Source organism: Myripristis murdjan, chromosome 15 (genome assembly GCF_902150065.1).
Source record: "Myripristis murdjan chromosome 15, fMyrMur1.1, whole genome shotgun sequence".
In the NCBI taxonomy this organism is placed as follows: Eukaryota; Metazoa; Chordata; class Actinopteri; order Holocentriformes; family Holocentridae; genus Myripristis; species Myripristis murdjan.
Window position 1 is genome coordinate 26,397,279 of NC_043994.1, and position 21,386 is coordinate 26,418,664.

At 41.8% G+C, this 21,386-nt stretch overlaps 2 protein-coding genes across 4 annotated transcripts; both read right to left on the bottom strand.

Moving 5' to 3' along the window:
• Nucleotides 1-3,719: 3,719 nt before the first annotated feature.
• LOC115372621 (lysophosphatidylserine lipase ABHD12-like) lies at nt 3,720-10,800 on the bottom strand. Of its 3 annotated transcripts, none has more exons than XM_030070670.1 (13): nt 10,619-10,800; nt 9,291-9,412; nt 9,088-9,214; nt 8,840-8,959; nt 8,640-8,670; nt 8,493-8,538; nt 7,085-7,214; nt 4,753-4,790; nt 4,556-4,632; nt 4,355-4,437; nt 4,116-4,194; nt 3,883-4,004; nt 3,720-3,787 (listed from the first exon to the last, which is right to left on the bottom strand). In XM_030070670.1, the coding sequence occupies exons 1-13, from the start codon at nt 10,708-10,710 to the stop codon at nt 3,766-3,768; spliced, it is 1,089 nt and encodes a 362-aa protein (XP_029926530.1). In that variant the 5' UTR covers nt 10,711-10,800; the 3' UTR covers nt 3,720-3,765. The 3 variants fall into 3 exon arrangements, with proteins under 3 accessions (XP_029926530.1, XP_029926531.1, XP_029926529.1); XM_030070671.1 differs by having other exon boundaries at nt 9,088-9,193; nt 9,291-9,418; XM_030070669.1 differs by having other exon boundaries at nt 9,291-9,418.
• A 1,616-nt stretch (nt 10,801-12,416) lies between these two features.
• On the bottom strand, nt 12,417-20,837 carry mocos (molybdenum cofactor sulfurase). The gene is made up of 17 exons (XM_030071383.1): nt 20,772-20,837; nt 20,559-20,684; nt 20,390-20,479; nt 20,220-20,286; nt 19,168-19,812; nt 18,957-19,033; nt 18,631-18,830; nt 18,408-18,524; nt 17,911-18,303; nt 17,632-17,794; nt 17,395-17,482; nt 16,865-16,989; nt 15,886-15,982; nt 15,611-15,752; nt 15,399-15,503; nt 15,154-15,262; nt 12,417-13,030 (listed from the first exon to the last, which is right to left on the bottom strand). The coding sequence occupies exons 2-16, from the start codon at nt 20,668-20,670 to the stop codon at nt 15,158-15,160; spliced, it is 2,526 nt and encodes an 841-aa protein (XP_029927243.1). The 5' UTR covers nt 20,671-20,684; nt 20,772-20,837; the 3' UTR covers nt 12,417-13,030; nt 15,154-15,157.
• Between the last annotated feature and the right edge of the window lie 549 nt (nt 20,838-21,386).

Consider the following 21,386-nt stretch of genomic DNA (forward strand, 5'->3'; position numbering starts at 1 on the left):
AGTCGTGCTACTTGGGGCCTGGTGGGAGGGCCTCTTGCTCGCCCCCCTGATGCCCCAGTCTGGCCTCACCTCTCATTGCAACATATCATTCATTCATTCATCTTCTAAACCGCTTATCCTCACTAGGGTCGCGGGGGGTTGCTGGAGCCTATCCCAGCGCTCATAGGGCGAAGGCAAGGAAACACCCTGAGCAGGTCACCAGTCCATCGCAGGGCAGACAGACAAACACTGACATTCACACACACAGTCATACCTAGGGGCAATTTAGCTTCTCCAATTCACCTAACCTGCATGTCTTTGGACGGTGGGAGGAAACCAGAGTGCCCAGAGGAAACCCACGCAGACACGGGGAGAACATGCAAACTCCACACAGAAAGGACCTTGGGTGGGAATCGAACCCAGGACCTTCTTATTGTGAGGCAACAGTGCAAACCACTGCACCATTGCAACATATATTATCAATTATTATTCTTATGATTGCCATTATCAAGATATATCGGCTTATATTAGATTGTGTTATGTATCGTATCATATAATAATGGATTACTATGTTATATGATATCACATGATGTTATACTACATTTTGTGTTATATCACATGATAATGTGTTGTATCTGCTCGTATCATATATTATTATATCACATTATATACATTATATTAGGCTAAATTATATTTCATTATATTACATTAAGACATGCCATATTGTATTGCATTCATGTACAGTACAGGCCAAAAGTATGGACACACCTTCTCATTCAATGCGTTTTATTTTCATGACTACATTGTAGATTCTCACTGAAGGAATCAAAACTATGAATGAACACATGTGGAGTTATGTACTTAACAAAAAAAGGTGAAATAACTGAAAACATGTTTTATATTCTAGTTTCTTCAAAATAGCCACCCTTTGCTCTGATTACTGCTTTGCACACTCTTGGCATTCTCTCGATGAGCTTCAAGAGGTAGTCACCTGAAATGGTTTTCCAACAGTCTTGAAGGAGTTCCCAGAGGTGTTTAGCACTTGTTGGCCCCTTTGCCTTCACTCTGCGGTCCAGCTCACCCCAAACCATCTGGATTGGGTTCAGGTCCGGTGACTGTGGAGGCCAGGTCATCTGCCGCAGCACTCCATCACTCTCCTTCTTGGTCAAATAGCCCTTACACAGCCTGGAGGTGTGTTTGGGCTCATTGTCCTGCTGAAAAATAAATGATCGTCCAACTAAACGCAAACGGGATGGGATGGCATGTCGCTGCAGGATGCTGTGGTAGCCATGCTGGTTCAGTGTGCCTTCAATTTTGAATAAATCCCCAACAGTGTCACCAGCAAAACACCCCCACACCATCACACCTCCTCCTCCATGCTTCACAGTGGGAACCAGGCATGTGGAATCCATCCGTTCACCTTTTCTGCGTCTCAAAAAGACAAGGCGGTTGGAACCAAAGATCTCAAATTTGGACTCATCAGACCAAAGCACAGATTTCCACTGGTCTACTGTCCATTCCTTGTGTTTCTTGGCCCAAACAAATCTCTTCTGCTTGTTGCCTCTCCTTAGCAGTGGTTTCCTAGCAGCTATTTGACCATGAAGGCCTGTAGGCAGTCTCCATGAAGGCAGTCTCCTCTTAACAGTTGTTCTAGAGATGGGTCTGCTGCTAGAACTCTGTGTGGCATTTATCTGGTCTCTGATCTGAGCTGCTTTTAACTTGCGATTTCTGAGGCTGGTGACTCGGATGAACTTGTCCTCAGAAGCAGAGGTGACTCTTGCTCTTCCTTTCCTGGGGCGGTCCTCATGTGTGCCAGTTTCGTTGTAGCGCTTGATGGTTTTTGCAACTCCACTTGGGGACACATTTAAAGTTTTTGCAATTTTCCGGACTGACTGACCTTCATTTCTTAAAGTAATGATGGCCACTCGTTTTTCTTTAGTTAGCTGATTGGTTCTTGCCATAATATGAATTTTAACAGTTGTCCAATAGGGCTGTCGGCTGTGTAGTAACCTGACTTCTGCACAACACAACTGATGGTCCCAACCCCATTGATAAAGCAAGAAAGTCCACTAATTAACCCTGATATGGCACACCTGTGAAGTGAAAACCATTTCAGGTGACTACCTCTTGAAGCTCATCGAGAGAATGCCAAGAGTGTGCAAAGCAGTAATCAGTGCAAAGGGTGGCTATTTTGAAGAAACTAGAATATAAAACGTTTTCAGTTATTTCACCTTTTTTTGTTAAGTACATAACTCCACGTGTTCATTCATAGTTTTGATTCCTTCAGTGAGAATCTACAATGTAAATAGTCATGAAAATAAAGAAAACGCATTGAATGAGAAGGTGTGTCCAAACTTTTGGCCTGTACTGTATGTATGTATGTGTATGCATATATAGACATACATATACACACACACACACACACACACACACACACACACACACATAATTTATTTATTTACGTTATATTACCATACTCTGTTTTCTCATCAACACACACACACACACACACACACACACACACACACACACACACACACCTATATACATACCATTGCAACTGTATGTTGTCTGTTGTGGTTTGTACTGTTTGTCCAGCATCTGTATCTTATGTTCACTTGGTGTAATTTATTTGTCCCCTATGTCACTTTGCTTATGTCACCTTGTCTGTTTTCACTTAACTTCAACAATGAAAAAAAAAAAAAAAAAAAAAAAAGATAAAGATATGCAGTGGGGACTTCAGGCCACAGCAAGAAATGGGAAATGTGAGCAAATTTGTAAATTCAGAATATTTGACACATCCAACTACAAAGTAAAGACAGTGAATGAATAATACATTGTATAAAATATTTTTGGCACTGAGACAACTCAGCCAAAGCAGTGTGGAAGCCTTTTTACAAACTAAATTTTTCTGCCACTGGATTTAAAAAAAAAAAAAAAAATTCCACATACCTTTGTTGAACATCTTCTTCCTTTTTTTGAAGATTTTAGACTAAAAATCAAAATTAAGTTTGATGGGAACCAAATCTGAGGCACAAAATGTGAGGTAGAACATGTTTAAGCCGCTCTCAGTTCCTTTGTTTGTCCACTTCTAACCACTTTGGGTTCACAGGATTCCCACAACCAAAGGTGTTCCTGAATGCACCTTTAAATGTTGCTAACAGGTTGCACTGTGCCAGGTGGCCCCAGAGACTCTGCAGGGTTTTGCAGAATCTCTGAGGCCAAAAATGCCCCAGGTTTTTCTGTGTTTCTTTGTTTTATGGACTAAAAATGTTTGACTCTGATACTGCAATGCAGACACACAAAGACCTGCTTTCTGATGAAGGTTTTCATTACAAATCACAAAGAATTCACATGTGCTATTCCAGAATCCACGGGTATAATATTACCATCAGAGGAAAACAGGTTTTGAGACTTTCTACAGGTGTTTTAAGAAATGTTACTGATACCAGTGGATTGCCAAACTGAAAATCCAGTCTTGCACAGTAGATGAACAATATCACCACAAAGGAATATCCAGCAGAGGGCAGCACTCTCTGGCCCCAGTCAAGCTTCTTTCATAAAATCCTATTTCTTTTTGCAAGAATTCAGAAAATATTACCCAAACAGATGCAAAAGAAATTGACTCACGTCTTCCTGACAAGTTCAGCAATACCATAAACAAATAAAAATAATGTTTCTAATAGAATCAAACATCTTAAGGCAAGTGTTATGGAGATAATCACCAACCACAAAACATCTGAAGTTTAAGGTTTAACAAAATGAATTCAGTGCTCTGTGATGTCTTCACAGGGACTGCACAAACTTCCTGTAAGGGAGACAGAAAACATTGTGTGTGACAGACTTTAAATACAGTGGAAAATCTCAATAAAACACCACACTAACAGTAAAAATGGTTCTCACTTGAGGATGCCAGGCGTACGAGGGTCTTTATATAACCCGTTGTGTCGGTATCCCAGTGAACCGCTGAACGTCACCATCTGGACTCGCTCCGGACTCTGGGCGCTCACCGCTCTCTCATACACCTGACAAACATAGAGCAACAGACAGTTTAGACAAAAATAATACAAGGCAGGGAAATACAAGGCAGCACATTGAACATAAGGGAGTCTTCATTTCAAAAACGCTTCGTCTACCTGTTGAGCCATGTGAAGTGAAATGACATGATCATCCTCTGAATGCAGGAACAGAAGAGGACTCCTCATTTTCTTCACACTGCAGAGGCAGGAAAACAGCCCATGTCAAGCAGCTGGACTTTACTGCTAATAATAATAATCATATTGATTGATAGATGATAACTGTTATTTATAGAGAATTTAATGGGAAATTGTTGCTAATTCCACAGAAAACCACCTTATCTGCATTCAGAACTTACTTTTCATCATTGGGGAAGATAATTTCATTTTCTGCCATCGGCTCAATGAAAAAGTACTCAAAGCCCGGGAGCATCCCATATAACTAAAGGCAGAGGGAAAGTTAAAATATGACGAGCCACAGCGTGATGCATTAACATAATCGTAGCAATAATCGTAAAGCACATGAGTGTCATAAAGTGAAGGGTGTTGGATGCAAATACCCTGGTAAAGTAACTCTTCATTTGCTCTCTCGTATTCTTCAGCGTGCCCTCCAGGATCACACCGTCGACGACCACGCCTGAAAAACAGCGAGAAAAGCACCACTGTTTTTGTCAATAATAGCAAATAAGATCCAAAATAGAATCATAATGACTTGGTAGAATTATTTTGCCACAAAATCCTCGGTGGCCGGACCTACCTTGCTCCATCAGTTTGACTGCGGTGTTGGTGGCCACTCTGCACAAGGGAAACATAGACAGAACCACTATTTTAGTGTATTTACAAGAAAAAAAAACTGTTTCCACTGGAGGGAGATGATGCTATCTGTTGATTTCCATCATTTCCGACATGAACACGCTGTGTACCGCACTTCACTGACTAATGAAGAGACTCCTTTGATTTAATGTTCGGTTAAATGATTTATTATGTAAATAGCTACAAATGTGGAAAGGGACTAATTACAATTGTGAGAGTTTATTGCTGGTGGAGATTTTTGAGCACTGCAATCTTTTTGAGGTCTTAAAAAAGGTATCCACTCATCTTCTCTGTAATTTTAAAAGCATTTATTCCCACTTGTCTTTGAGCATATGTATATTTCTTGTCAGGAAAATTGTCTTGCAGCAGTGACGAGTCTTAATGAAAACGTTTTAGCGCCCGAACCCTGACCCTCCATTAATGAGCTCACTTCTATGATATGATTAGAAAAGGGGCCATCTGCAAATCTAGGTCCAGTAATGACTCATTAAAGTCATTACAGTGGCAAGCTGTGACACATTCATGCTTCATTTTTTGTTTTTTGTTTTTTTGCTTGGTGTTCATTGCTGCGTTGGCTTTGCATTGAATTCCCCATCGATCACCTGTTAATCAGACAGAGTGGGTGGGACTGTGGCGACTTTCTCCTAGGAGTTGAGTCTCTGTTGTCTTCTTGCAGCCGTGCTGGCCGTTGCTGCTGATGCTAACTCCCCAGTTCTTCTGTGACAAACAGGCCATTGTTGCTGCGGCTGGAAACTGAAAAAGCACCACTTCCTGTGTGACGGAGGGTTTTTCCAAGGAAAGAGGCACCAAGCACTGGGTGTTCAGAACAGCAATGTAAACCCTTCTTGAACTGGGTATAATCTGAGTCACATTAGTGAGTGAGTGTGTCAGAATGGACCTTTATTTATATGGTAATGTTGCAAATTTTTACCTTTTATTAATTAGTGTGCTTACTTCAACGGAGCATTAGCATAAACTCTTATTACACTTTTTATCCTCTTTCCTGCTTCTTCTTACGGACACAAACTTGGCCATTAATTATCAGCAAATTAATTATCAATGGAAACTTTAAAATGTTCAGCTATTTCTGATATCGTTCCTACTTTTTTAAATATTTAACTTTGTGTGTCCTTTTTTATTACAATGGAAGAACGTTTAATCCCAGTCCTTTTTAACTCGTCCTACAGGATACTAAAGTTGCAAACATCTTTCTTTTCGTATTTTATCACTCCGATTCAGATTTTGATGGCCTTTTGATATTGTGTGTTAGTTCGTTTGTTAGTACTCTTAACAACCACCATTGTCCATTTTGTACAAATAATGCTACTACAACTTCTACCGCTACTACTTCTACTGACATTACCACTACTGCTTTCTTAAAAAAAATATTATCTATTTTTAAACATAATCTATTATTCAGCGCCACAATTACTGCTTCTATTACTTCTCCTTCTGATACCCCTACTAGTGTTTTACAGTTACTATAGTGACAGTGAAATGAATTACAACTGTTTCTATTACTTCTACTATTGCAGTTTCTGTTAAAACTAAGAATGATATCAGTTCTACTACAACTGATAATGCCAAGACTGTAACTTGTAACTGACTTATAACTTTCCAAGCTGATGAAACATGCTCTGCAGAAAACGGACCCATTTTCTACTTCATTCATTCATTCATTCATTCATGCAGGGCTCAGTGCAGATTAACCACCATCACAGTAAACCAGTGTTTCAGCTTTCAACTGCTGATTCCCTGGTGTCGTATTAAAACATCCATGAAAGAGCAGTAAGAGATAAAATCATGCAAACAATTCAGAATCAGTAACCTCTGGGAAGACAAAAGACAAGACGCTGTTACGCTGACACTGAAGGAATGTGACAGTAAGGTTTGATAGATAGACATCAAAACATCAAGATAATATGTGGCTTTGAGAACAATGAGATAACAATAGAGCAGACAGACAGACAAACCACACAGAGACAAACAGACCGACGCGGCGTGCAGAGACTGGGCATGGCGACAACTGTGGCTGCTTCAGAGCCAGGATTTACTGTAGGTCAGTGTGAATGTATGTATGAGATGTGTTTTCCACCTCTGGGAAGCTCTCACTGAGAATGCCTTAAATACATTATTTTATGTTAAAATTTAATGTTTGGTTAATGGGGTTGATTATGAAACCTCTTTCAGTCTGATTGGCACTGCTCGAGTGGACATGCAACTTCCGAGCGGTTCATCCCAGATAAAGTGGGTCTGCCAGTGTTTTCTTTACTCACCCGCTGCCCAGGGAATGGCCCCAGATGACCACCTTGCTGTCTCCGCTGCGTGCCTTCACCCAGTGGTACACGTAGACGGTGTCAGAGGTCAGGCTTGCCTCAGACGGCTCCCCAGAGGAATCCCCAAACCCTGCCAGAGTCATCAAACTGAGATATCACAGAGGTACTCTTCACCACCACAAGGGGGCAGTCAGTCAGAGGAAAACTCACCACTCCAGGTTGAACTCACTTGACTGTTGTCTTTTGCCTGTGTTTACCCTGCCCTACCCCATATTTACAAATGAATAAATACTCTTCTGCAATCATAAGAATGCAAATTTATGATAAATCCATGTGGAAAGGCTGTTTAGTATGTCAATAATATATTAGAGCACACACTCAAAATAAGATGCAAACCACACAGTCGACCCCAGTGATTCAGAAAGGATATGCAGACCATTTGATCAAAAGATTTTTTTAAAAAAAAACATAAAAGTATATGTTATATCTTCTTCAACATGCTATAAATAGTGTGGGACATTTTAATTTATATATTTGATTCTCATTGGTAGGAATCCATTACATGCATTACATCGCCAACTTTCGATCTTTTTATCATTTTCAAACAGTAGATCCTCCACAAAGATCAATAGTTCCGGTTTATTTAGAGCCTTTAATCACAGCTACACAGTCTCAAAGGGTTTTACAGGCACACAATTAATGGCAAAACAAAACAACACCGCCTGACATGAACCCTCAAAAACTTCCACAAAACCCCAGAAGCCAAAAGGTGAAAAAACAGGAGAAATCTTGGGCGGGACCGTGGAGAGAGGGAAGACCCTGCCAGGTCAGCCAGCGGCACAGCGGGTGCCAAGAGGGCCACAAAGCGTGAAAATACAAAACTCTTTTGATAAATTTTAACCCATCAGTTATGCTACATGTTTTTGTGGAGCTTTAACAAGCAGAGGGTCGAAAAGCGAAAAAGAGCTGATTTGTTTTAAACATAATGACAAATGTTTAAATCTAGAAAATATATACATTCGCATAATTTTAAAGAAAATCATACTGTAATCTTCATGTATTTAACTATCATAGTATTTAGGATAAGAAAGCTAAACATCATAAGATATATATTAATTTAAGTTAGCTTTTAACTAGCGGTGAACTAGCACCTTTTATCTCATTTTACTTCTTATTAGTTGTTTTACTGTATTTTAACTATTTTTTTGCTTCGGTTTCATTGTTGTACTCTTGTTTTAACTGTTTTTTTTTTACAGTTTTATTACAATTATTGTGTTATTACACTTGTTTTTATACTTAATTACTTGCTTTCCTGTACAGCACTGAGCTGCATTTTATGTATGAAACGACTATGCATACAAAATTATTATTTCTATTGTAAGAGAGCCAAATATGTAAATTCACCCACCTCTGTAGTCCACTGCCAGCACGTGGTAACCATTTGCACTCAGTACCTGTTGACACATGTGAATATTAATCACCACAGTGACAAATGACCTTCACATCTTTAAAAGACCTCCCAAAAATTCATATCTTTGCCATGTTCATCACTCACATTTGCCACTCCCACTCGATGACTCTCGGCCCTGTTTGAACAGAGCCATGATTCACACACAAAACCACCAATACAGCTTTTTTTTCTGATAGCATCATATTACTTTCCAAAATAAAATAGTCACATATTTAGCTTTGTGGAGGTTTTTCCCTCCACTTGTTCAAATTTCAGCCCCGTTTCAGTGGCGACATGTGTGATACCTCGTGCCGTTGGCCCCGTGCAGATATATGAAAACCGGACTTCCGTCGCTTAAGGATTTCTGGTACCAGGCCGAGTCCTTCCCTTGAGCCTCTTTCCACTGACTTTCAGGAACGGTGTGCCTTGAAGAATTTAAACCAACACACACCCTCTTGAAAAATTCAACAGATCACTGGTTGATAAAGAGCTACAGCTTTATATTACACCCACTTGAAAAGGTCATGAAATGTTGAATTTGCCTTATACTCACCACACACCAAGGGAGATCCCCTCCTCTGGTGTCAGGTACATGTTGATAGTGTGATTAAGGGAGAAATCAGCGGGTCGACTCAGGTCAACAGAGGTCCCTGCCCTGCCTGCAATATGGGAAAGGAGACCTTTTTTTTTTTTTGGTTATTGCAAAGTAACTCGGGGAGCTACTCTGAATAGCTGTCAGCCGGGGAATTCACTCACCTTTGTTTGAATAAACAAGATGCTTGACAAAGGCAGGAGATACTTTCAGCATAACAGGCACTGAAATGTAAACAAGAAAGACGACCAATAAGCCTCTTTTCAGCCAAACCCACCATGGGGACCTGGACCTAAGAAAAAAGACAGAAAGAAAGATAGAGCAAGAGAGAGAGGGAGAGAGAGAGAGAGAGAGAGAGAGAGAGAGAGCACTTACTTAACTATGGACCAGTTAAGTGCATATCTTGGTTCAGTGGTTTCTAAAGTGAGGGCTGCAGACTCTCTAGGGGTCCTTGAGAGATCTCCAAGGGGGTCCGCAAGTAAAATAAGCATTGGCTGACTCTCATTATTTCTATTTACCAAACAAAACATAGGAACAGAATGTAACTGCATAAACTGGTCAGCATTAACCTCTGCAACTCTGCCGCTCCCATCGGCGGGTTTGTCATTGCTCTGTGGACAGGCTCTGAACTCTCTATTTGAAATTCAATTGGAGATCCCAAAGTTTCCCAAGACACCAAATGTGTCACGCAGCATAACAGGGAAATGCGTGTAAAATGATGCACTAGACATCTAGATGCTTTCCATTTGATGTAAAGCTGAAGCCATAAAAAACAATGGCACCCCTGGGTTTGAATATCTGACCCATTATAACCAAAGCGTGATGTAGCTCCAGCGAAGCATTGCAAACAGCCGATACAGAACATATAGCTCCCTATATGCGCCATTGTCGTGCAATGGAAAATGAAATGGGATGATTCTTCTGAACACTGAAGCAACTTAAGCAGACATTAACTGGAAAATAAGAGTTCAGGTGGTTAACAGCATCTTAACAGCATCTCCAGGGTTACATAGGCTTTCTATAGGTGAAGGAAGTACTTTCCATCCAAAACTTATAAAAGTCTGCTGTGATACAAAAAAGCCTTTCCTGATCAGATGCAGCTTCCCTATACTGTTATCTCCTAACTTACATTCTAGCCTAAATGCTAAATCATATGTAAATACAGATTGCATGACAGAGCATATTTTGGCCTGGAGGAGTCCCAGCTTCAGGCTTGCAGTTCCTGTTATCATAATGTAGTGCAAAGTTTGGAGAGCAATAAAGGTGTTGCTCCATGTAGTCTGCAGAAAACTGTGGTATCAGGATGCAGAGGCTATGCAACACATCAGCGTCACTCAGTGATTGAGTCAACGCGGTCTGCGTGTCACAGGGCGTTTTAATGGGATAAAATAACTCATTCTGGGGTCTCTGACATGAAACAAAGTGGGGACCCCTGTCTTAGAAACTCAGGCTGAAAATATTGCTTCCCACTGCACGTCCAGATTCAACTCACGGTGCAGCCTTCCTCTCCGGGACTCGGGCTGTCTTCTGGGCCGGGGAGGCCGACGAGGATGAATCATCCTGATCTGGGACCCTTTTCCTCATTCTGCAGCGGATCAGTTTTCTGTCACTGCGACCCAGCTCGGCTTAATGAACAGCTCTTAGGTAAGCGGCTGAGTTCATAGCAAGCACAGGAACGGGTGAAAGTTCAGTTTTAACAGCGAGAAAAAGCAGGAAGGGAGGCGCTTAACACGTTTAAGGTAGTACACGGTTAGTACAGTTACTTGTTGGATTTACAGCTGCACCAATTGTTCCTCTGGTGACGCGACCTTAAAGTTTCTAATTAATCAACACTAACCAGTCAGTGAATGAGGACACGAAAGCAGGGGCGGACTTTACTGTTAGGGAAAGGTGGGCAACAGAGGCCCCCCCGCCAAAACACACACACACCCTGCCCCCTTGTAACCTCACAAGGCTCTAATTAAGGTGCCTTTTACACGACAACGATTTCACAGAAACGGTAAAGTTTTGTTGCGGTTTGGCCTTTCATTTACACAACAACGGCGTTTTAAGTGCTTGAAAATGCAATCTTTTGAAACCGGGTTCCAGAGTGGAATTTTTTGAAAACGCCGCTCTCCCCGTCGCCGTGTAAACTGGCAATACGCAATTCTTGTGAAAACGATGATGGCACGGCCCCACTTCTCGTGTGACTATGACGTTTTCAGCCATGCGTGAACAGGAAAACAACAACAATGGTGGACTATCGAGCTGTTAGTGCACAGGCGCGCGGTGCTACTCTGTGGTGTTACATTGCAAAGTTCACCGCCACCTACTGGCCTGGCATGCACACTACAGCGTTTTCAGTTGTTTTTGCGGATCCGTGTGAACGAGGATCGTTCTCACAGCGTTATCGTATAAACATGGAACTTTTTAAAAACGCAAAGAAATGAGTTTTCCGTTTTTTATCAGAACTGTTGTTGTGTAAACAGGGCCTAAGAGTTTTTGTATTCCTTTAAAGGCAGAATGAATAGGATTTCCCTGAAAAAAACATTTTATAGACTCTTACAAAAATAATCCCTCTCAGTCACTTATGACCTACCAGGAGTGTGTGTTGATGTGTGTGTCTGCAGAGACCCTGCCCTCTGCCTGGATGTTCTTGTTTTTTTGTGGAGCTCGGGACTCTTCTTGGCGTTGGTCTTTTGGCAGCGGCTTGTAGCTTCCAGCCGATAACAGCGCTCAGTGCCAGATCAGTAGCACTACATCCAATGGGAAGCTACAAAAAACATGAAGTGTGGGGGGAAAAAAGCGAACAAAGCTCGTTTCCACAACGAGAGTGAATCTGGGGGTTTTGTTGTTTTGTTTGTTATTTTCATCAGAGGTTACGTTGACATACAAAATATCAAGCGTTCTTGAACGACCTCGCAGAACAGACAGTTAACTTTTTAGTCTCTAGATAACGTTGTACTGTATGAGTTTATTATGTTTATCTTGTCAGTTTCTTTGTCATGCAACATACAGTAGAACAGGTTTGCACCTGAACTGAATGCATATTCATCTGATCCCACCTGCGCACAAATCAGCATGTGCTTCAAAATAAAAGTTGTGGGCCTTTACATAACCCAAAGAGCACTGGACATCATTTTCTGTGCTTTTCACTTCAACAGTGTGAGTATTGGTAAGGGAGGATCTTACAAGTACGTGTTTTTAGTCCACCCCTGCATACAAGTACTATTATGTTTTGATTAACTATGTTCTTTGAATAAGTCTCATAGTCCAACAAACTGGTGCATCTTTTTGAAAGAGCAACTCGATTTGCCACCAAAACAAATATTTTATTACACTGTATTGTTCATAAAAATATACTACACATTTGCATTGAATAGTGTAACAATAAACTGATTTAGATCCATTCAATTATGTTCAGTTGGAAAAAAAAGTGCCTCAGTTCTCTATTTAGACATTAATGCACAGTAGCCTTCAGACTTAAAATTAGGAAGGAAAATAAAATGTGAAAAATCAAGCAGGATTTGTCTCCCCTGTCTCCCCTCCAGGATGAGGGGAGACAGTGTAAAAATATGGAAAAATGACCTTGTGAAAGAGGTCCAAAATATAAAATGCAGTCCAAAAATCAGAGGCGCTTTGTCTCCATCAGGATGTCCGACTGTTCTGTTAATTACAACTTCAATTACAGGAAAAACTAACAGACAATATGGACCATAAATATTATTCAAGCATCAATTTATACATTCATTCACTGTCCAGGTTGTTTATCTTGATTAGAGTCATGGGATTGTTGGAGCCGATCCCAGCGCTCATTGAGTGGAAGGCGGGGAAACACCCAGGACAGGTCGCCAGTCCATCACGGGGCAGACACATTCACACCTGGGGGATAATTCGGTCTGTCCAGTTCACCTGACTCGCATGTCTGAGAAGAAACCAGAGAAGACATGCTAACACCACGCAGAGTGGATCCAGACCGGCCGGCTGGGAATTAAAACCAGGACACTCTTGCTGCGGTCAGTGCACCCCCACCGTGAGTTTTCTATATAAATAAATGCTGACTGATCTGGGAATATATGGTTCCCAGTTCATAAAAGCATCTGCTGTTTGCTTAACAGCAGGTGTCTGGTAGCTCCTTCCTGGAAAAATCATATACTGTACAAAAAAAAGAAAGAAAAAACTCCAATCACAGTAAAAGAACATACTTTAAACTTCACTTGACTTTAAAACTTCATGTGGTTTTCCCAAAAGATATTGTGGCAACATTTCACAACATATCTGAAGAGCAAATTTATTTTTCTGAATTGTAAAGGACTTTGTGACCCTGCTTTTAGCTGTTTAGAAGAATGACGGTGTCACATATGAATAGCATCGATATACCATCTTCACTATAGCACTTTTTATGTTGCTGCTGCACACGGTGACCTACATATTAAATATGAATATACATATTAACATAGTAAAGCTGCAGGGTTACATTGCACTTTTAACTTATCCATCTTACGTCAGCTACCAGGGTGAGTTGTGACTCATCTTGGTAGCTGGAAATATGTAATTAGTAGCTCGTGCTTCATGTCACTCGGTTTATTTGTAAGCTATTTGCAAATTTTGTTCCTCCTTTGGCGCATCCACATTTGTTTTATGAGGAACTGTGCAACTAAATTCATGCATTGCAAGAACAAGCAGGAAGGGAGAACATAGGACTGGATGGTGGGAAGCTGCTAAAACAAGAGCATTGGTCAATCTTGCAAATTCGCAGATCAAAGTTCGCCGAGGTTGAACTTCTGTTTGGAGCGAGGAAGCAAAATTTCTCCACAGATGGATACAAATACTTTTTTTCCCACCATCATATATGTGTTTGAATTGAACTGAAATCAGCGGAACATGAAAGAAATATATGTGACCAGTCTCGGCTGCTCAGTCCAAGCCACTGGCGCCCCCTCCTGGCTGGGTGTGGCTGCACCGCTCCACATGCAAATTTGTGCCAAAGGAGGCAGCGTTCACAAAAAGCTCGATGCTAACTGGCAAATGCGAGGAGATTAAATGAAGCATGAGCCTCTAATGATATATTTCCAAGTCTGGATACATGTTTACAAATCTCTGTACATATTTGCTAATGTGATTATACTTTTACAAATCCAAACACATTTGCGGATCCAAACACACATTTGCAGAAGTCAGTACATATTTGCAGATCTCCTGTTGTGCATTGGCAATAATAAAGTGCTGATTGTATTTCCATGGTGAGTAACCCTGATACAGTGGTTCGGTACAGACAGACAACAATCAAACATCAAGCATTGCAGGCATTTGGATAGCAAGTCAAAAGGACTGGATGGGAATAATACTCTGTCTCTGTCTGCCTTTCTCTTTTTCTCTGTCTCATTTTAATTCAAGTACACTTCATCTGCACGAGATTGATGGATGCCACCGGTGCAACAGCAACCTATAAAAGAAATCTGTAATAATGAAAACAAAAACAATGGAAAATGCAACTATTTCATCATAATACAAAATCAAAATTAGGTTTACAAGTGACATGAGGCACGAGGCATTTCTCCCAGTGGTGATGACAGGCTTGTCTGCTGCAAATTGGCAAGTTTGCATGTTCTCTAGTGAGGCTAAATCATGAAAACCTGCTATTGGTTCAACATTAGGGGAAGTATATCTTCAACATTTTTCTCAAGTGAGTGGCGTAGATTAGAAAACATCTGCCTCTGTCAGCAGAATGGGGTCTTGCGTTAAGATTCAGCACTGAAAAAGTGAGTCTTGACATCTCATGAGCAGCTCTGAGGTGTTGTGATTTGATGACACATTTCATGCTCCTCTTGACTTCTGAGCGGTGTCGGGAAAGCCTCGTGTTATGAACGAACGTCTTGAATGCATTTCTTTCACAACTGGCTTTCCACTACACCTACAGAAACCCAGACTTTGTTAACAGAAAATCCAAAGAGAAAGACGTCACAGTGTTGGGCACTTTGCTTGATTTCTGGAGAGTGCAGAGCAAGAAAAAAAAATATATATATATATATCACGGCAGCAAATTACCATTTCAAGAAGGATTTGGCTCTGGCACTATGAGGGAACCAGCAGACAGGGTTGAGGCTGCAGCTGAGTCCTCTGGTACTTGATGGGTCAGGTACACGCCGAAAGTCACCTACATGCAGAAAATCACAAAATAACAGACAAAGTGATTGTCCCCTTCATGGACATGCACTCCACCTGCCCCCACTCACACACACACACACACACACAGCATCTAACTTGGCACAGCAGTAATTGTTTTGACTGACCTTCCCGGTGCGACAGGCAGAGAGAGACAGCAAAGGCTCTTTTGTTTTGGTCCCTGTGTCCTGGTCAACACCAATCATCTGGCACCTTCCGCATCGACCTGCGACCTTTGGGTTAATCACACAGGGAGCGCATTCATTTTTTTTTTCTTTCAAATCCGCTTTTTTTCAATGCATTTGAAGTTGTCATCATTTATCTCAAAGTGTCAGCTCACCAGGAAGCGAGTGTTGCCAATAATCAGGTGTGACCAATTATCCTCCTCAAACGGTTCCACTCCAGCGATGACTAAATTGGCTCGAAAGCGACTAATGAGACGCTGCGTGTCGAGAAGCGGCTGGTCCTCAGAAGGCCCCTGTCTGGGAGACAAAACGTGGACGCTGCATGTTATTCAGCTGTGTCGTATAAATGTGCAGATGTATTGTGGATGCACGGGCACAAATGCCTGCTGATGTTTTCCACAGGAGCGTCACGAGTGTTATGGGTTCAAACCTGCTGATGATGTGTTTCTGAAGGAGCTCCACGCTGGCCCGGTTGACCATGAGGAACTGAGCCTCATTCACCAAGGACAGGCACGAGGAGGTGGCAGCTGGGAAGGAGGACAGTTTATATTACAGTTTCTATTATAAGGTTGTAATGGATTTGAGGCAAAAATAATTATCTCGGGTTTGAACAACCTGCCGCCTCAAAGATTTTGGATAATTGAGGTTCTACTGTAATACAGAGGATGGTAATATCACCAGATATTAGGGATTCATGAATTCAGTCACTGCACTGATGTATCAATTATAAATTCTGCTAATGCCAATTAATCTGCTATAAGAAATAAAAATAATGAATTGCTCAGACTTTATGCTGAATCCATATGAAATGCAACTTTTTTTTTTCTAAATAATTATGTGTTTTAGAATAAGTATTGTTTACGTAAAAATGTTGACTACTTTTTTCACATTTCACAAGAAAAATAAGTCTTGCATGATTGCACATTTGTTTAATGACTATATAATATTAAAAGAGGAGAAATTAACTGAATTGTTTCAAATAAGAAAAATGTGTCATATCGAATTGCCAACGAGTGGATTGTGAACTGAAGTGAATCTCTGTTAAGCCAAAGATTCCCACCTCTGCTAAATGCCAATGTGTGAATTGAATACATCTCTTAACATTAAATAAAACGTGCAAACACACCAAAAAAAACAACAACAAACAAAACTAAAACAGGAATAAGCATGAATTTCACACTTTGCTCTTTGGGTAATGAGATAATGCTCTTAAACAGAGTGCCTGAGCAAAAACAGCAATAGATTAAATTGCGACTTCACAGGCATTAAAAGCAAAAGTCAAAGCCACAGTAGCCAAACACTGTTTATATAAACCAAATATCCTGCAACTCTGCAACGTGCATGAATAACAGAGGACTCTGAGGTCAATGAATAAGAACCAGGTAAGAAAATCAAAGTTTTTCATGTACCTCCACCAGGCTGCTTTCTCATGTCTCGTGTAAAATCGGGACTTTGTCTTATCAGGCGACACGGCTGTCTGAGGAGCTCTGAGAGCCATGACGCCGCTTCATCCCCGCAGTCGACTGTCTCCACCCTGAGGGGAAGGAGGACGAGGGTGTTGAGGAAGCCCCCGGGGAAATTATGGGGTTTGATACCGCTTCCTTGAATTGCTATTTGGTGATACATCTAATCCCAGAACCACTGGATAAATAGATTTTTTTAAACTTGCGGCTCATCATACGGGTATCTGTCAGGGGAGATTAATATCATCTCCTCCTCACTGTTTGTTGCTCCAAAAAATAATAAATAATATAAACCTAATGTGAGTCTGAGAGACAGCGGCCCTATAATGTCATGTAAAGTTTCCAACAATGGAGAAAAACAGAATATGTTCATACAATAAAAAAAAATAATAAATGTGTTACGAATGATGTGTGCCACCATGTATCCTGCAGTGTTTCAGCTGTTCCTTTGAGATTTTTTGAAAATGCCAGCTCACCTGTCACCACAAACTTTACTTTGACACACCCGCCGGCTTGTGTGTAGTTGGGTGTTGTTTTTCAAGGGAACAGAAATGGTATCCATCCCTGCAGGGACACACACACACACACACACACACACACACACATCTCGTCCTATATCCCGGATCAGTTATAGCAAAAAATCTGTTTCTTTTAAAATTCCACCGGTTAAGGGACGTACTCATTTTCAGTGAAATATTGACATGTTTTCTGACCTGATGCCTGCAGGAGCAATTTGTTCGAGTGCAGGTGGACTTGTGGGCGAATGAGACATAAGCGTGGCTCCCTCTTCTGAGTCAGGCTCACACCGTTTTCGTTCACCACCATCCAGCCTCTGTCATACAGCAAGCCTAGGGCTCCCACTGGCCAGTTATGGACCTGCATGAACAATAGCACAAACTAATACATAAATAGAGAGAGAAAATGTCTGGGAGGGAGGGAGTGAGAGCGAGAGAATTGGAAAGAGGCAGAGATATACAGAGGGATGCTCAAACCTCATATGCTGCACATGATTTGATGGGATATATGTAGATGTTGGTCAGAGTGTAAGCCCCCGCATTGCCGTTTCCATCTGTCCTGACGTCGCTGACGCCACATCCGTTCAGCGACTGTTCTGTAGGATTATGTCTCTCATCTGCCTCGTCAGTTTTGCCATTAGTAATTTGGATCGGACAATCTTGATTTGAGTCCGGGGATGCTCCAGCAGCCTTTAGTTTCTCCAGTCTGTCCTGGTCCACTTTCACCGGTTTCTCCACAAAGCACTCGACGACAAAGTTCAGGAGGTTTTGACAGTCCTCAAATGTTGACATGTAGCCAAAGGACACCCGAACAGATCCGGTCGGCTGGCCATCCACCATGTCGATGTTGTCTCCACACACGTGGCCGGCCTCAAAGAAAAAACAACAGTATATTCAGACTGAGAGTTTTCTTTTTTTTTTCTTTATCAAACACAGAATATTGCATATTTTTTCCCTATTCGCTTTTTCCTCACCTCCAGATTTCTCTTCACCTCTTCGTTGGTGATCCCAAGGAAGTGCTGGCAGGCCCCTGTGTTGCAGAAGCACCCTGTGCGCACATGAATATTATAGAGACTAGCCAGCCTGTCCACCTGAGGGGAATAGAATAATTGAGTCGTTGTAATTCAGCGGCACAGCACAACAACACAGTAATTACACTGTTTTGAAACAGAAATAAAGCTGGTTTACTGAATGCACCTGGGAATAGCCAATCATCTGTCCAAGACGATCCATCAGATTGAAGTTAAGGATTGCACCCTGTGTGCTTGGACTCTCAAACTGGCCTTTGGTGTATATCTGCGCCACCGGTCGCCCGTTGCCATGGCAAAGACTTGACAGCAGCATGTAAGTGTAGCGTGCTAAGCCAAACGTGTGCAGCTGGATGTTGTCTATGCCCCCTGAAGCCAAAAAGGAGATAAAGACAGGGCTGTTGTTGATGTATCCTTGAAGCTGATTGTCATGACACTGCAACTGAATCGGGTTTTCTGTGTTTCCCTGTAAACCGTCATCCTTTATCACAGTACCTGTGATCTTGTGCAGAGCTTCAAAACTGTGATTTAGAGCGATGATGTCCAAGAAAGAAACTGTGCCATCCTCAAATCTTTATTATGAGAAAAAAAAAAAAAAAAAAACGAATAGCACAAAAGGATGCAATGGTTATGAATCAGCTGTGAACTTTTTACTGACAACTTTGAGAAAATATTTTGGCTTGTGGAGGCTCCTGCAGTTCTTTACCTGTCAGAAATGTTTGCTCTTTGCTTGTAATAATCTTCTCCGGAAAGGTAAGCCTCTGCTGTGCCCCCACCGAAATAAGTCTTTTTCAGCATGCCTGCTGTGTCGTTGCGGACAAGAAGAGCCCCGAGACCTGTGGGGAAGCCAAACATCTTGTAAAAAGAGATGGGAATGAAATCAGCAGGGCACTCCTGTAGGTTTAGAGGGGAACAGCTGACATGAGAGGCTGCATCTAGCAGCACAAACCAGCGGCCCTGGTGGTCACACGCTGGGTAGAGGCGTCTCGCCTGGATGCCTTTCACATGGCTCAGGGGATACTTCCTTCCAGAGAAGTTGCTCTGTGCCGGGTAGCAGAAGAGGTGTGGCGTCTGGCAAATTCTGTCTTCACCCAGAGCCTCATCCTTTGCCCTGTTTTCCACTTCATGTGGGGAGACTGGCAGGGTAACTACTCCCTGCCCGGAAGTCAGTCCTCTGATGCCAACCACTGAGGTGTGGTTGTCAGTGAGGTAGGAGAAGTGACTCCCGGCCTCGGTTGCAGTCTGCGGCCTCCAGGGAAAGCTCTCAGCCACTAATTTGAGCGCCGCTGTGCAACCAGAGATGAAAATCACGGAGTACTCCTCAGGGGTGGTGTTGAAATGCTGCAATACCCTGTAAGAAAATGTTCCTTTTTTTAACGCTTTACCCATTTGATCCAGCAAATTACCATTCAAAGCAGTCACATGAGTCAATTGCAATGGCCGCTTGCTTCAGATGGGAGGAATTAGGCCTGGGCGGTCGAGACTAAAATCAAATACCACAATTATTTTTCTCCTAATAGCTCGATATTGTAATTGGAGGAACAACAGCGCTTTCACAAGACATTTATTTCTGATAAATGATCATAAGTAACGCAAACATGATGACCAAGCAGGCAGAGGCAAATCACAGAACAGCTCCAACACATGATTCCACACTATAACACAGCCTTTACACAAGAAAAAAAAAAAAACAACACTTATGCCATATGACAATATCATGAGACATATCAGACTATCACCCAGCTCTAGAGGGATTACCTATATCTGACCCTCTCCACAGTGTCATGTGTCAGCCGGCTGCTGGGGTTGTAGCTGTGAGGGTTTCCTATTGGTTGAAAAAACAAGCAACTGGATAAAAGAACATGTCAAACGGTGATAGAATGATTTATAAAGTCATAAAATAATATAATATAATATAATTGTCTCACCATACAGATTCCTAGAAATGTCCTGGCAGAAGTCTCTCACCAGGGACTCCGGGTACAGAGTTGCGGCTGCATGATCCAGATAAGTTATTCCTGTTATGATAAATAAAATGCAGCCATGTCAACAGGCGCAGAGGTCGGCCCGAAGGTGACTCACCAACACAATAATTACCTTTAATCCTGGTGAAGTCCCGGTCGATCACGTCCTGCAAGTCTCTCGCATAGCCGTAGTGACTCCAGAGTCGCTGGAAAGTTTCGAAAGTGCAGAGTTTTTGGAAATCCATCGGCGGATCTCACGCTGAAGGAGAGAGAGAGAGAGCTACAGGTTACAAAGCCAAACGCACAGCTGGTGTTTTTGCCAGGCTCTGCAACAGAAGAGACTCACTCGCCGGCTCGAAAAGGTCCAAGTCCAACTGAGTTTCGTCCTCATATCGGGACGGAAAAGATTCACTTCGCATTCCTCTCTCAGAAGAAACAGGAAGGGTGGACGGGCGCAATAACGTGACTAGAAAATTCTCAGAAAAATGACACCCCCCCCTCCAAAAAAAAAAAGAAAAAGAAAAAAAGAAAAAAAATCACAGATTCTTGCACACTGGTCAGTCACCTGATCCGCATTATTTTGCAGCTGGAAATTAAAGTTGTGGGTTTGTTTTCCCTCTCCTGCATATGATCTCCGCCATGTTTTGTTTTCCTCCTGGATGTTTTCGCATTTTGCTCTCAGGAGCAGCCAAACAGCAACAAACAGCAGCCAACAAGGACAAAAAGGGAAGAAAAATGTCATTAATAAAGCTGGGGAAGTTATACCCCCAAATGGAATCCATTAGAGATACTGCTTTGGTTCAGATTATTACAATGTAGTTATGATTATTTGATGACAGGCGTGCTATTAGGTTTAGATTTGACTCCAACAGACTGTCACTTGAATACTGTTATCAGTATTGATGATGCTGCTGTTGCTGGTGATGATGGTCATTACGATGATGATGATGATGATGATTGT

What these genes read in the sequence shown, in the direction of transcription:
- LOC115372621 (XM_030070669.1), bottom strand. Translation starts at nt 10,710, where the DNA reads ATGAGGAAAAGGGTCCCAGATCAGGATGATTCATCCTCGTCGGCCTCC. An exon ending in AGTCAAACTGATGGAGCAAG is followed by an intron (nt 4,633 to 4,752) that starts GTAGGTCCGGCC and finishes GCTGTTTTTCAG; the next exon opens with GCGTGGTCGTCGACGGTGTG. An exon ending in CGTACGCCTGGCATCCTCAA is followed by an intron (nt 3,788 to 3,882) that starts GTGAGAACCATT and finishes TCTCCCTTACAG; the next exon opens with GAAGTTTGTGCAGTCCCTGT.
- mocos (XM_030071383.1), bottom strand. Translation starts at nt 20,670, where the DNA reads ATGGATTTCCAAAAACTCTGCACTTTCGAAACTTTCCAGCGACTCTGG. An exon ending in AATCATGTGCAGCATATGAG is followed by an intron (nt 17,795 to 17,910) that starts GTTTGAGCATCC and finishes TTGTTCATGCAG; the next exon opens with GTCCATAACTGGCCAGTGGG. An exon ending in CTGCCTGTCGCACCGGGAAG is followed by an intron (nt 15,263 to 15,398) that starts GTCAGTCAAAAC and finishes TTCTGCATGTAG; the next exon opens with GTGACTTTCGGCGTGTACCT.